Source organism: Colletotrichum graminicola, assembly GCF_000149035.1.
Source record: "Colletotrichum graminicola M1.001 genomic scaffold supercont1.10, whole genome shotgun sequence".
NCBI lineage: Eukaryota > Fungi > Ascomycota > Sordariomycetes > Glomerellales > Glomerellaceae > Colletotrichum > Colletotrichum graminicola.
In genome coordinates, this window is record NW_007361014.1 from 1,033,430 (window position 1) to 1,047,407 (window position 13,978).

General features: G+C 46.0%; 4 protein-coding genes across 4 annotated transcripts; 1 reads left to right on the top strand and 3 right to left on the bottom strand.

The window, feature by feature from the left end:
• Positions 1 to 295: 295 nt before the first annotated feature.
• Positions 296 to 2,188, bottom strand: GLRG_03566 (uncharacterized protein; the record flags this gene model as incomplete). Its single annotated transcript, XM_008094251.1, has 3 exons — positions 296 to 1,995; positions 2,061 to 2,106; positions 2,162 to 2,188. 3 exons carry the CDS (start codon positions 2,186 to 2,188, stop codon positions 296 to 298), a joined length of 1,773 nt encoding a protein of 590 aa, XP_008092442.1.
• A 534-nt stretch (positions 2,189 to 2,722) lies between these two features.
• GLRG_03567 (phosphoglycerate mutase) lies at positions 2,723 to 3,545 on the top strand (the record flags this gene model as incomplete). The annotated part of the gene is made up of 2 exons (XM_008094252.1): positions 2,723 to 3,014; positions 3,130 to 3,545. The coding sequence occupies 2 exons, from the start codon at positions 2,723 to 2,725 to the stop codon at positions 3,543 to 3,545; spliced, it is 708 nt and encodes a 235-aa protein (XP_008092443.1).
• A 179-nt stretch (positions 3,546 to 3,724) lies between these two features.
• GLRG_03568 (GTP-binding protein LepA) lies at positions 3,725 to 5,793 on the bottom strand (the record flags this gene model as incomplete). Its single annotated transcript, XM_008094253.1, has 5 exons — positions 3,725 to 3,936; positions 3,996 to 4,183; positions 4,237 to 4,419; positions 4,479 to 5,578; positions 5,644 to 5,793. Coding segments are annotated over 5 exons (1,833 nt in total), but the record flags the coding sequence as incomplete, so codon positions are not given.
• A 585-nt stretch (positions 5,794 to 6,378) lies between these two features.
• On the bottom strand, positions 6,379 to 10,299 carry GLRG_03569 (MIT domain-containing protein; the record flags this gene model as incomplete). The annotated part of the gene is made up of 3 exons (XM_008094254.1): positions 6,379 to 6,845; positions 6,910 to 9,439; positions 9,502 to 10,299. Coding segments are annotated over 3 exons (3,516 nt in total), but the record flags the coding sequence as incomplete, so codon positions are not given.
• Between the last annotated feature and the right edge of the window lie 3,679 nt (positions 10,300 to 13,978).

The window sequence follows — 13,978 nt, forward strand, 5'->3', positions numbered from 1 at the left end:
GAAATGCCAACCCCTATATGGCAACCGAACATACTTGAAGTGCGAGGCCCGAACCATGGTATACCTCTTGAGTAAACACAAGGGAAGTCGGTGGTCTTGCGGAAGGGCCGCAGAAACATGTTTAGGTGGACACGGTTGTAAGAAAGCAGCCAAGAAACCCAGTGTGACGATAGCTTTACCAACTAGCCTGCCGAGAACTTCGGCGGCGATGCACCTCACTTTGATCCGGTGGCGGTTATAGTGGCATCTCTAGAATTACACCTAGCTAACCTGAATCCCTTCAAGTTTGCCTTCTCTAGTGTAAGAAGTCCATGAGCGTTGCGAGCATATCCGCTAGGTCTTTATGCTCTGGCCTATCTAAGTCAAGGTCATGTTGGTACTCCTCCAGTGTCGCCTTGATGGCCGCCAGCCCTTTGCCGTCTGCGGCCAATAGTCTCTGTACCTTTTTTTTCGCGCCAGCATCCTCGGCAATAAGCCACGCTAAAACCACGTCGATGTTCCAGACGCTGTAAAGACCTTCATCTATTCTCCTCAGAAACCATTCGCCCTCCAAGGCCTCGACCTCTTCGGCACTCAGACGACTTCGTTCCTGCTGGATCTTCCTGTCCTGCGCATCGAGCCTAGACGTGTATCTTGTTCTGCACTCGTAGAGCCGATCCAGCTTCTCGTAGTCCTTTTCAACAAACTTGGCCAATGTACGGATTCTCTCGGCAGAATCAGCAGGCAGAAAACGCAACAGCGACCTGAATATGTCGAAAAGGCTCTCCGTCATCACCCGCTGTTGCTGCGTCGTCCTTTTGAAGGTTGAGAAAAGCACTTTCAAACCTCCGGCGTCCACCACCTTCCGACAAAGTTCACCGTTCATATCGTCGTTGACGCTATGCACAAGAAGACGCATCGCTGGCTGCTTGCTCATCTTGCCTTCCTTGAGCATGATCAGGCACAGTTCGATACCTTCGGCTTCAAGGAATTGTCTTTTGCCTTCCGGCTCGTCTACAATGCAAACGAGCGCGTTGAAAAGATTCTCCATGAATTCCTCCTCTTCGCCTCCTTTCTCGGGGTCGCGTTTACGATACGCCGACACCAGCTGCAGCAAGACATCGACGGCATCCATTTCAGCTAACTTCTGCCGTGTCACCGGCGAAGCGTTCGCAATGATGTCCAGGAGCTCCGCAGAGTACTGCTTGTTTTGAGATACCGGGAATTCCTGGCGTTGTGCCCTTTCCAGAAGCCATTTAACCAGCATCGTGTTCTGTCCCACCTTTTCCGCGTTCGTCGTTTTGGACAACAAATTCTCTATGACTCCAAGAGCGTAATAGACGCCATTGCGATCTGCTTCATCATCCTCGTTCAGACGGGAGAAGTTCGACACAAGTAGGCCGACCAAGTCCGCATTCAAAAGCGCATCGACGAGAGAGTCCCAGTCTTCGTCAGCTGCATTGACGTCCTCGTCAATGAGCTCGCCGATAATTTCGACAGCATCGATAGCTATGTCTGTGTTTTCGTGGGCCAGCAAGCCAACCAGACTCGCAACGCATCCTAACTTCACGAACTGGGGGTATAATGCGGAGTGTTCTGCTAAGATGGATAGGTCCTTGATAGCGGCGTCGAGATCAGCTTCGCTTTCAATGAACTTTTGTGGATCATCGGCGAACTTTGCGCGTAGCTCGGCGTTTTTGGTGATGCGCTTTTCGAAGTTGAGTGCCGTTTTCCGGACCCAACCAGCGTCGATCTTGTCAGGGGCATTAGACTCCTCACCGCGGCCGTCTACGTAGTCGAGTATCTCAGATTCTTGCTGTGTGATCCCTCCGCCAAAAAATCGGCCTTCTTCGTCATCGGGGGGCATTTCAGGTCCGTAGTCGTCGTCCTCGTTATCTCCAGGTGCAAGTGGCGGTCCGACAGTGACACCATCATCATCTTCTGCTGTATCTTCTGCGCTCGCATGTCGACTGACAGCATCAGCTGCGCTCAGCTTGGCTGACTTGTATATTTCATCTTCTTTCTGTTAGCTGACTGTTGCGGTTCCAGAACAGCGTTGGAGTGATAAGGAGGCAACTCACTGGGATCCCGTACTGCGTCAACTTTCCTCTTTCCAGCACCGCCAGCCTTTTGCGACTAGTCAGCAAGCGATTGCAAAGTACGGAGGGAGAAATGGACTCACCCTAAATAATCCTGCGACGTCGGACATGTTGACGCTTTCTAGAACTCGCAGATAAGACTAGGCGGTTCGAGTGAGGGCAAAGTTGGCGGGTGTTGTTGATGCGCCATCTGACGCTGGCTCAGCAGCTTTTGATGCTTTGACGACAAGAGGCTTTGCCGGGGTACTACCCAGAAGCTTTCGGGCTGCACGCCTGCTAGCTTGGCTCCATATCCACTTCTGCAGCTTCGGTCGGGTCTCTGCCTGTAACTATAACTAAACAAGTACGTACCTGAGGCGCATTGCATTACTGAAGGAGATCCACTACGAATATATGGATGTATGGAGTATGCATGCAATATATATACAGTGTTACCAGCTAGTATCATACGATTTATGATATTTACTATGTACGTCCTCATACGCTCATGGCTTGGTTGCCTGCCAGAGATGTGGTGACGAAGGAAATTAACAAAGTCCCCATTGCTCACCCTCAAAGGAATCATCAAGGGAATCAAAAACTCTCCTACCAATCCACATTACACAAAGTCCCCAAAATGCCGCAGACCATAGTGCTCATCCGCCATGCTCAAGCCCTCCACAACGTCGATCATAAGTCATCTCTGTGTCAATTACTTGAGTCCACCATTGTCTAATATGTCAGCACAGGACTGGAACATTCATGATCCCGACTTGTCTTCACTGGGCTTAGAGCAGTGCCAAGAGCTGAGGGAGCATTTGCTCCAGCGTTTCGGCAATGAGACGGACGCTCTCGTCATCGTTAGCCCGATGAGACGAACGATTCAGACCGCTCTCTTGTCGCTGGACTGGTTGATCAAAAAGGGTGTGCACATACAGGCCGATGCCCGATGGCAAGGTAAAGATGACAACAAAAATGATTGAACCGCGAGACATTCTTCCAAAAGGAGAAGGTGATCAGGGAACACTTTGCTAATCTTCACCAGAGAATTCGGCGAAACCATGTGATACAGGCAGCAGCATCGCCAACCTGAAGGCCGAGTTTCCCAGCGTCGACTTTTCCACCGTAGATAGTGTATATCCAGATAAGACATCTCTTTCTGGAGCCGAATATGCGTTTACAAAGGAAGCCATCTTGAGGCGCGCTCGGGCAGGTATTCGTAGCATTCACGAACGCAAGGAAAAACTTATATTTGTCGTTTCCCATTCCGGTTTCTTGCGCCTTGGTGTAACGGGACACTGGTTCTTCAATGGAGATTATAGAATGTTTGAGCTAGATAAGGACGAAAGAATCGACCAGCCGCCAAAGCTCAGGCAGCTAGAATCAACCCTCAGAGGTGGGCTCGGCAAGTCTTGGACTGATCCCGTGGTCATTGGCTCTGGATTGCCAGCTCCCGAAATATATCCTGAAGACAAAACCGGTAGCTAGTGTAAATCGTGTAGATATCAAGTAGTGCGTTGCTGTAAAGAATATGATATTATTGCGAGGGTCGTAAATATGACTATATCAAACCTTTACATGTTTTAAGACGACAGAGACGCTCTCATATGAAATGTTGTCATTAGACAGAATCCTCCGAGCTAGCCACCCCTAAGGCAGCATGTCTCTTACCTGGAAAGAAAGCTCTGAAAGGCGGACTGGTCGATGACAACATTCCCAACGGCACGCAGACGTTTACGGCCAGCCTTCTGCTTTTCCAGCAGCTTCTTTCGGCGCGTAATATCAGCAGCATGAAGCTTTGCGAGCACATCTTTTCGGAAGGGTTTAATGGTTTCGCGGGCAACGACGCGTTTTCCAGCTACCGCCTGAATGACGACCTCTAAAAGAAGATACGTCAGACCACCACTTCAAGTCACAGTATAAAGGAACAAGGCTTACCAAACATTTGCCGATCGACGTGTTCTTTGAACTTGGTTACCCATTGCCTACCAAGGCGCTCGGCCTGAGAAATGTGTATGACACGGCAGATTGCATCAACGGGCTGTTTGTTGACGAGAAGTTGCAGCTTTGTGAGCTGACTGGCTCGCCAACCAGAATCCTCGTAATCTAATGTTGCATATCCCTTGCTGCCCCAAGTGTGAGTGCAAGGCCGCAGTCATTCACTATTGTGGTAACTTACGTGGCGCCCTTTAATTTACCAAACAGATCGTCAACCAGTTGAGCCGCAGGTATGTCATACTTTAAGATGACCTGTGTGGCGTGGAAGAACTCCAAACTCTTCTGTTCCCCGCGTACACTTTCGCAGAGCTCTATAACTCGGCCTAAATACTCCTCCGGAAGAGTCATTGTGGCTGTTACAAAGCTAGGTAAAGTTAGCGGCGAGAACGGTGACAAGGCATATGGGAGAATCAGTGAACATACGGCTCGTAGACGGTCGCACCACGCATCCGGTGTTCATCCTGACTAGGAAATTCAGCCGGGTTTTGGTATACTGTCTCTGACCCGTCGGCCCATTCGACTTTTGTTGGCACAGTCGGGTCGGTGATGATGATGCTGGCGCCGTGTTCTTGCTTCAGTCGATCTTGGAAGACAGAACAGTGCAAACTGCCGAGGAAACCCAGCCGCCAACCCGCTCCCAGTGCCTCGGAATAATCCTTACGCAAGGTGATACTTCTATCGTTAAGAACCAGCTGACTGATACTGTCTGCGAGGCGTGTATAGTCACCCTGATCGGTAGGAAATGCTGCGACAAAAACCATCGGCTTGGGTTCCTCGAAGCCCGGATACCGCTTGACCATGTCCTCCGACCCAACGGTTGTGAATGTGTCGCCAAGTTTCGCATCTTGAATGCGCTTCATACCGGGGTTAAAGTAGATGTAGCCAACCTGTCCAGCTCGGAGAACACTTTGTGGAACAGGATTTGGGTATTGTATGCCAACCTCACCAACGGTGTATTTATGGCCAGTTGCGAACGAGGTGAGGTTATCACCGGCCTTGACCTGTCCATCGAACACACGAACAAGAAGAATGACACCCCGGAAGTTATCGTACCATGAGTCCACCAGCAGTACCCGCAAGGGCTTAGAAATGTCACCGACGGGATGAGGCACCTTCTCCACAACTGCGGGCAGAATATTGGCCACATTCTTGCCAGTCTTGGCTGATACGAGAACGGCTGCAGAGGGTTCCAGCTCGAACGATGTGTGCATCTGCTCCAGAACTCGGGGCACATCGGCAGAAGGCATGTCTATCTTGTTGACAACAGGAATAAGAGCAAGGTCCTGAGCAAACGCGAGGTGGAAGTTGGAGACGGTTTGGGCCTGTATACCCTGACTGGCATCGACCAGCAGCAATGCACCACCGCAACTCGCATACGACCGCGTTACTTCGGCTCGGAAATCGACATGACCAGGGGTATCGACAAGATGCAACAGGTAATCCTCTCCATTGTAATTGTATATCATGGTGCAGGTCTGTGCCTTCACTGTGATACCTCGCTCGCGTTCGACGTCTAGCTTGTCCTATGGAGGAGAGAGGCTTCAGTCAGCTTCTTAGCCTTGATCGTATGCAGGTAGAACGCACTCACAAGAATCTGTTTGTTCGCATCGCTAGCGGATATAGTGCCGGTGATTTCCAGCAGACGGTCGCTCAGTGTACTCTTGCCATGATCGATGTGAGCTACGATACAAAAGTTTCGATACCGTTCGATAGGGATGGCAAGAATTCGTTCTTCAAGGGCGGAACGTGAAGGCGCTGCAGGCTTTGCATAACTCGGCGAGCCGCAGTGGAATAACCGTCTGTGTTCACAGAAACTCCATATTGACGTGGTTTGCTGCAGCGGCCAGTGCTGTTGCTGTCGTGCAGAAATGTTCCTGCAAGTAACAGCAGTGTATAACGCCGAGGTAAGACTAGGCTGATGAAGCTGTCGCAATTGGCGTGGAACACTGACCAACCGGTCCCGCGTAAAGCGCACGCTCGTCGCTGGGGGGCCGCGCATCAAGGTGTACTTCTCAGCATCGAGCAGGCTCAAACTTGCTGTTCGAAAGGTCAAGTGACAGAAATAACAAGGTGTGAAGCTTGCCGTAAGTAGGACTTTGGATACCTTAGATGCAGGAACCACCGATGATTCAAGCTTAGGTGGGTGGGTGGGTCCGGTTCCAAATTGCAGCGCTTAACGGCGCTTCAATTGGCCAGAACCCTTGGCGACGGGAGAGGTGCCTTCAATAACGGCTTGTAAAGCAGTCCTCACTTTCGAACATCAACTCCTCATCAGTTGGGTGCCTTGGTCAAGGTGTCAGCTTCACTACAGCTTTTTGGGTGTTGATATTTTGCAGATAAGATTTGGGTATCTTGTTGCATCGAGTTCCTGGCTATACTATGAAAACCAAGATCCATCCCCCCGCATGTAGAGTTCTCGCCCCGTTTCTATTGTAGGGCCTTCTTGATTGCCCCTTTTGACTACCTCCTACTACGGATGGTACTGATAATGAAACCTGATATGACACTTCATATTGTCGCTCTGTTGAACGCTTGCACCATGTGTCCATGCTTCGTCCCATGCCATCGATGTAAGTCGCAATATATCCTCCCGTCGACTATCTCATGCAAGAACCCACTCACTTCCCCTCTTGATGAACTTGTCCAACAACAGACTGAGATCGGATAGCACAAAGCGGCAAATAAAAAAACCGAAGAACTCTGACGCATGTCGAGTGCACAGCTCAAGGCCAACCTGTGTTTTGTCGGCATGCCTCAACCCAGGATCTTCGACCTGGCGGGCGATTTGATCTACAGATACACAGTTAGTTTGTGGTCTTGGGGAACACAAGTAAAGCAACATGACATGTCCTACCAATTGTCTGAGCAGCATCGAACAGTCGGGCGAGAGATCCCATATAATGTGCGTTTGGCCCTGTAAATTGCGCATTGCCCGGATCTCTCTTCGACGGGCGACTCGTTGGGTGGTCCGTCATGGGTAGCGTCTCCGGGCCTGGAGATTCTTTACCACTTTCTAACCCGTTCCCTTTGGCGTTAAACGAGTTGTTTAAGCCCGCTGCCGAATTCTTGGATCGCAATCTACGCCACGAGAAGGACGAGGACTTCCCTGAAACACTGCCTGAACGTGGCACGCTGATTGCTGCTTCGATCTCAGCCGAGTTTGACGCATCTCGAAAGAGCATGCTGGAATTTTGAACGCCAACATCGGTCCCCAGCTTTCGCGTCAAATTGGCTTGAACTTGTTCCAAGATACCCTCCAAATACTGCATCTCCTCAAGTACGGCATCGGCATCGCATGTGTCGACCCTCGCCAACTTGAGAAGCGCCGCTGTGAGATAATCACATGTTGCCACCTTGTCCTCTACGTTCCGGATCTTAACTCCTTTCACCTTCCATACATCTCGTGGAACAAACAGCTTATTGCTCAAGTAACCTCCACGGGGGTGAGCCAGTGTCTGGTACAAGCACCGCATCAGCCAAAATGGTCTTAACAGATAGTCTGTTGGACAGGGCTCGAGTGGAACCGGGGCATCGCCCTGAAATGGATTTGGCGATCCCGGGCTCTGCGGCGAATGGAGGCTATCATCGAAGAGATATAAGCCGCCAACAGAGCTCGACGTAAATTTGTCTCTAAAAGCTGCCGCTAAGGGCGTAGGCAACGTTGGCATCGCTGGGTACCTGCTGTTGATGCCGAAGCCGGTGCTTAATGGAGTACCAGGTGATATATCAGATGCGTCATCCAGGTTGGACAATGACATGTTGCGATTCTTCATGCTTCTTAGACTCGAAGATGAGAAATTCTTCCTTAAAGGAGGCCTAAAGGACGGCGAGCCGGAATGGCTCCCAGTGAAGTCCTCGCTATCCCGACTTCTAGTATGACCGAACGGCGGCGTGGGAGGTACTGGCTGAGTGGGGCTTATGCCTTCCGGCGGCGAGTATGGCCGACTGACCGTATCGTTTATCTCGGCCGGGCCGGTCATGTCCAGAGTATCGAATTCTATCCCACGAGTCCCGCTCGGTGCCTGAGCAACACTATACCGCCGCCCAGGGTCGCCAAATTGCGACAGCTTGGAAGTCTCAATTTTTAGTTGCTTGGGATTTTGCCCTGACATCCGTCTACTTCGCACACTCTGCCCAGGCCCCGGCGATGAGGTTGTCGCCGCGAAAGACTTTTTAACGGGCACTTCTGGTAAGGCCTGCAATGGAGGTGGAGCTTTCGGGCTTCCGGCTCCAGGAAAATGAGTTGTGCCACTGGGGTCGGTCGGCGACGTGGAAACATCCGCGGCTACTGTGTTTCTTGATGCCACAGTCGCTTGCCAAGCCGATTCAGCCAAGTCGCTAGAGCCCGAGTTCCTGGCCGCAGCCTGGTGAGATGCCAGGTTAAAAGCAAACTGGTCTACTGAGTAGTCATGCGTCATTTCCTCCAGGATACGCTCCTCCTCATCGGAAGATCCATCGTCATAAAAATCTTCATGTATGACATCTTCATCGGAATGTTGCTCCGATAGACTCTGTCCGCGCTGTTCTCTCCCATCCGCTTGCTCAAAGGCTCCTCTTTCGTTTCGCCGGACACGTTCTTTAGCGACCTCGACTTTGTGCAATGCTGTGGCCACAACAGGGTCGTCCAATCCATGGCCTTCTGAATCCGAAAATCCCATCGGCTCGTATCCATCGTCATAAGCTGCTTCGACGGCTGCATCCAATGCTGCGTCAAACTCAGCTTCGGTTGCGCCGCTCGGAGAGCGAATGTGTTTCCGCCTCACAATGGCAGAAGAGGGTCGGGAGTGGATAGATGAGGCTGTGGAACCCCCGGATTCGTCAATGGGGTCTAACCAGGAGTTCGACTCTCGGCTGGAGTTTCGGATGTGACGAGGACTCTGATTAGTCCGCCTTGAGGTGAGTAAAAATTCAGATTTCACAGGCCCATCTGAGTTGCTTCGGTCATCAAGTTTGGGAGACCGAGGTCTTTGCGGTGAAAGCGGCGGCGGCAGAGAAGCATCCTCAGCGGGCATTTGGAAGATGAGTTGTTCGTCTGATGCACGATCACGGAGTGGTGATCTCGAAAACGCGGACTGCAGAGTATAAGGCTCCGGCACCCTTGCAGAGCTTCTCGAGAGTTCTCCGAGGGTTTGCATCCGCGAAATGGGCAACCCCGGGCCTCCGTAATTTGGTGAACTTCGACTTCCATCCCTCAAAATCCTGTTAAGAGCCGCAGTTTCAAGGCCAGCAGGCTCCTCAAGGTCGTCGACATCGTCAAACTGCAAGCTGGGGTTCAAGCGTAGGCCCAAGCTTTCAGGTCTCGCTGGCAGTGCTTTTTCTTCTGACTCTAGCTGAATGGGAGCCATCTGGTCCAACTCTTCGATGCGGCTAGTGTACGTTCGGCGCTGATACCTAGTCAGCGCTATGTTCCTAGACAGTCTATACTCAAGATTGTATATTCACTCACAATCGCCTCAAGCTTCCGTCTATCTTCATCGGTTGAGGTCCTGGCTAAGACTTGATGCAAAAGATCGCATGCTTCTGCATAAGCATGCCTCGCGCCTTCGAAATTCTGTGCATTGTCTAATTGGACCGCCGTGTTCGCTTTTTGGAGTGCCCGGGAAAGCATGGCTTTCTGGGACGGTGGCCTGTTCCCTCTTTCCCTTTCACGCAAAGATCCGGTGGTGTCGGTACTCCCCTTGGCGGCCGTCTGGGACCGGTTACGAGAGTGGCCTCTCACCTGAGAGGCCTCTCCATTGTGATCGGACGACATACCTGTGTAAGGTAGCTGCTGTAGGCCCGTTTCGGCTGATCCTCTCCGGCCCTGGCCGGAGAATGCATCCCAGACTTGGTTTTTCTCGACTCCAGAAGGGCCCTTGTAAGCTCGAGATGTACCTGGTGGCGGCCTCGTAGCGTATCCGCTGGGCGGTGGTTCGGTACCTAGGGGAAAGTCAAGCTGATGTGGCGTAAAGACACTGGATAGACGATCAGCGCGCGCAGGCCCGGCAGGTGAGTATGTGCGCAAACGGCTGCCACTACTATATGCTCCCCAAGATGTCTCGCTCGAACTGGAGCGTCTCCTGCCTCGCAGCAGTCTTTGGAGCGGCTGGCTTTTGGCGAGGGTGTTGCTAGGTGCAAGTAGTGCAGAAGGATCAACACTTAAACGGCGCGCGTGAGAACTGGTTGCGTGGTGGTTCTGGGCAGAGTCTCGACTCGATGTTGTAGAAGCAGACCAGCGATTCAGGTTTCTGTCTCCCTCGGCCGACAAAGCAATGCCACTAGAGCGTGAATGTGCAGTGGAGGGTATAACGTATGACGGAGCTTGGGAATCGATACTGTGGTGTGGGATGGTGCTCTCGTGTGTTACGGCATCGAACCCTGTTGGCGGGAATTGCGCGGACGGCTGTAAGGGCGGGACAAGCGAGGAAGTTCGAGGAAGTGGTGAGGGTGTCTTTCGCGAAAAGTATATGCTCGTGTCTATGCCCGTGCCCGTGCCTGTGCCTACGTCGTGACGATTACCAAGCGAAGATGAGACCGGAGCCTGCGGTCGGTCGGAGCGTGTGCCGTGGTAGCGAGGGGCAGGCAATTGGTTGGTTGACGAGGGGAACGATCGAGACAGTCTGTGCTGTTTCTGGTATGACTGCTGTTGCTGCGTCCACAAGGGATGCGGACGATGGGTCTGCTGGGCCTGCTGGGGCAAATATCGGTGGTCCTGATCCTGGTCCTGGTCGGGATTATTGAGATGGTGGTAGTACGACTGGGACTGCGGCGTGCCTGCGTTCGAGAAAGCGGCCGAGGCTATACTATGAGGTGAGGGCATCCTGTGCGCACCTCTGCGTGGGATGGCAGATGGGTAGGGGTGACCCAGCTCGGATAGCCTAGAGGTTGCCTTGAGAGACGTTTTGACCCGGTCAACCTAAACTAGGCCGCTGCTGCCACTTCCACTGCATTGAATGTGTCACAACGCAGGGACCGGGTGGATTTTACGGCGGTGTAAAGGGGGGAGGAGTCATTAGAGAGAGATTACTATATAAGAGAACATATTTATTAGCAAAAGGTAGCACAATAGTAGTATTAAATACAAGTATAAGTATATATATAATATTTAAGCTATATATAAATAATAATATAGAGCATTAGCCTATAACTATAGTATTACTAGCTTAGACTTATTTTATAATCTAAAAAGTAATAGGCTTGTTAAATGTGGCGGAATTACACGTGAATTCACCAGCAAATGCACGGTTGCCCCACAGCAAATTATCGGGGAATAGGCAGTGAATTAGCCCCACTTCTAATAGTAACTTTACTAATAATATTACTAGGATTAGCTAGGGATTTCCTAACTAAGAAATAGGGGTTTTTCTTATTTCTATAGTAATTTATAATAAATATAGAATATATAATAGAATTAATTAAGTAACTATTATAATCCCTACTATTTAATAATTAATAGTCTAATATATATATTTATAATAACTAATATACCTATTTACTAATTAAATACTATTATAATAATTAATAAGAACTATAATAATAAAGTAACTATTTTATAATTATATAGTAATTAGTTTATATAGCCTAACGCTATCTAAGTAAAAGTAAAGCGTTATAATCTTTAGGAGTATATTAACCTAGAGGTTATAGCAGCAGACTAATTAATCCTTAAGATATATCTAAAGAAACTAATAAAGCTGCTTATAACGTAATATCTATACGCCTTAACTAAAGATAAGCTTACTACTTACTAAAAGGTTACTATAGCTATAGTAATTACTAAGATATCTTAGTAAGTAACTATATAGCTATATATAGTAAGAAGTAAGGCTATTATAGCTATACCTAATAGGCTTATATATAAAACTAAATATATAATAACACTAAATAATCTTAACTTATATAATCTTATATACTTAAATAGCTAGATAAGCTACTATTATAAGGAAGTATATAAGTATACTACTTAGTAAAAGGACGTTAAAGATATAGCTAATATAGTTAAATCTACTATATTTATAAATCTTTAAGAAAGATATTATAAATCTAATAAATTACTAACTAAATAGCTTAATAAGCTTAGTGTAGTAGTAAGAATAACTAAAGAAGAGTATATAAAGTACGCCTATAATAAATATAGTAAAGTGTTAGTAAAAGCCTAGTAAAAGGCCTTAATTACTAAAAAAGATCTTACTATATAGCTTAATAAATAAAACGTAGCTTATAGTAAATTAGTATAAGTTAATTTACCTAACTACTAATAGCTATTAATTTAGTTTAATAACCTTATTACTACTTTATAAAGTAGTTTACTTAGCTTTTAGCTAGATTTATATATAGTAACTAGTAAAATAATAAGTAACTAAAATAATCTTAACTAGTAGTCTTTTTATAAGATAGCGCTAGAGAGGGTTAAAGCCCTTACTAATAACTTACTATACTATAGCTAAATAGGCTATAGTATATTTAGCCTAACTAAAAGTAATAGTAATAATAACCTAACGCGTAGTAAAGACGTAGTAAAGAAAAATAAATTAACTAATAAGAGATATTACTATTAATAAAGTGTAAGTAAAAAAGTAAAGTGCTTTATATACTTTAATCCTTATTTATTATAACTTTATTACTTTATAAATAAGTTATAAAGGCTTAATAATTAGTAAGTAAATATATTATATTAGTAATAAATTAATAAGTATATAGTAAGTAATCCTAACTTTACTAAATAAGTATAAAGAATTAAGGCTAAGTTATATTAACTATATAGTAAATACTATATAAAGGTAGCCTTTTATACTACTTTATAGGGCTATAAGCTAAGTAATTTAGCCTTACTTAATTTAAGTACTACTAACTATATATTTAACTATATATTATAGTTTATTATATTAGTAGTAGCCCTAATTAGTAACTATATTAAGGGTAGTACTACCTAAGTTATAATTAAAGGATATAGTACTATAGAGATTATTCTAAAGGGCGGTAATAGCTTACTAACTAAGCTTTATATATATAACGTAATATATTATAGTGTATTTACTATATTACTTATTTCTTTTATAAGGCTACACTAATAAGGTATATAGTAAGATATAAGCCTAAGTAATAATTATCTAAGGCGTGTAGACTATAGCCTTATAGGCTATATTAAGGAATAAAGTAACTAATAAGTGCTTAAATATTTAAGTAACGTAGCTATAGCTAAGAAAGTAAAAGCGCTTTTACTATATATTCTACTAATAATTTACTACTAACCTTATAAAGAAGAAATAAATATATAACGCTAATATAGTAATAACTACTTTATAGTAATATAATAATATAGTATAAGTGTCTTAGCTACTTAGGTACTAAGGCTTTATAAAGGATTATAAATACTACTTATAGAGTACGTCTAACCTAAGTTAACGCTATAATAATATAAGACTATAATTTATATAGTCTTAGTAAAATAAGGAGGTAGATTTACTATTAGCCTTATAAATTAATTATAAATATAGCACTAGGTAATTACCTAGCGCTAGACTTCTATAATCTTAAATAAGGTTATATAGGATACTACTTAGTAATAATAATCTTAGATTAGGTAACTAGCCTTATATAGGATTTCTACTTATATAGCTACTACTAAGATACTATTTAATTAATAATAAGGGGCTTCCTTATAATACTAAAAACTAAATATTTAATTATACTAAAAGTTATTAAAGCTAACTAAGAAATCCTATGCCTTAGGTAACTTATAGATATACTTTTTAATTATAAGATCTTTATTAAGCTGTTAGTAGTAAATACCTAGGCTTAAAATAAAGACGCTAAGTAAATTACTATAATTATTAAACTTAAGGTATAATATATATATATTAATATAAAATTACCTAAAGTCCTATAGCCTAAAATTATAACTATAGCTACTTATCTTTATAATTAAACGCTATTAGTAGCTT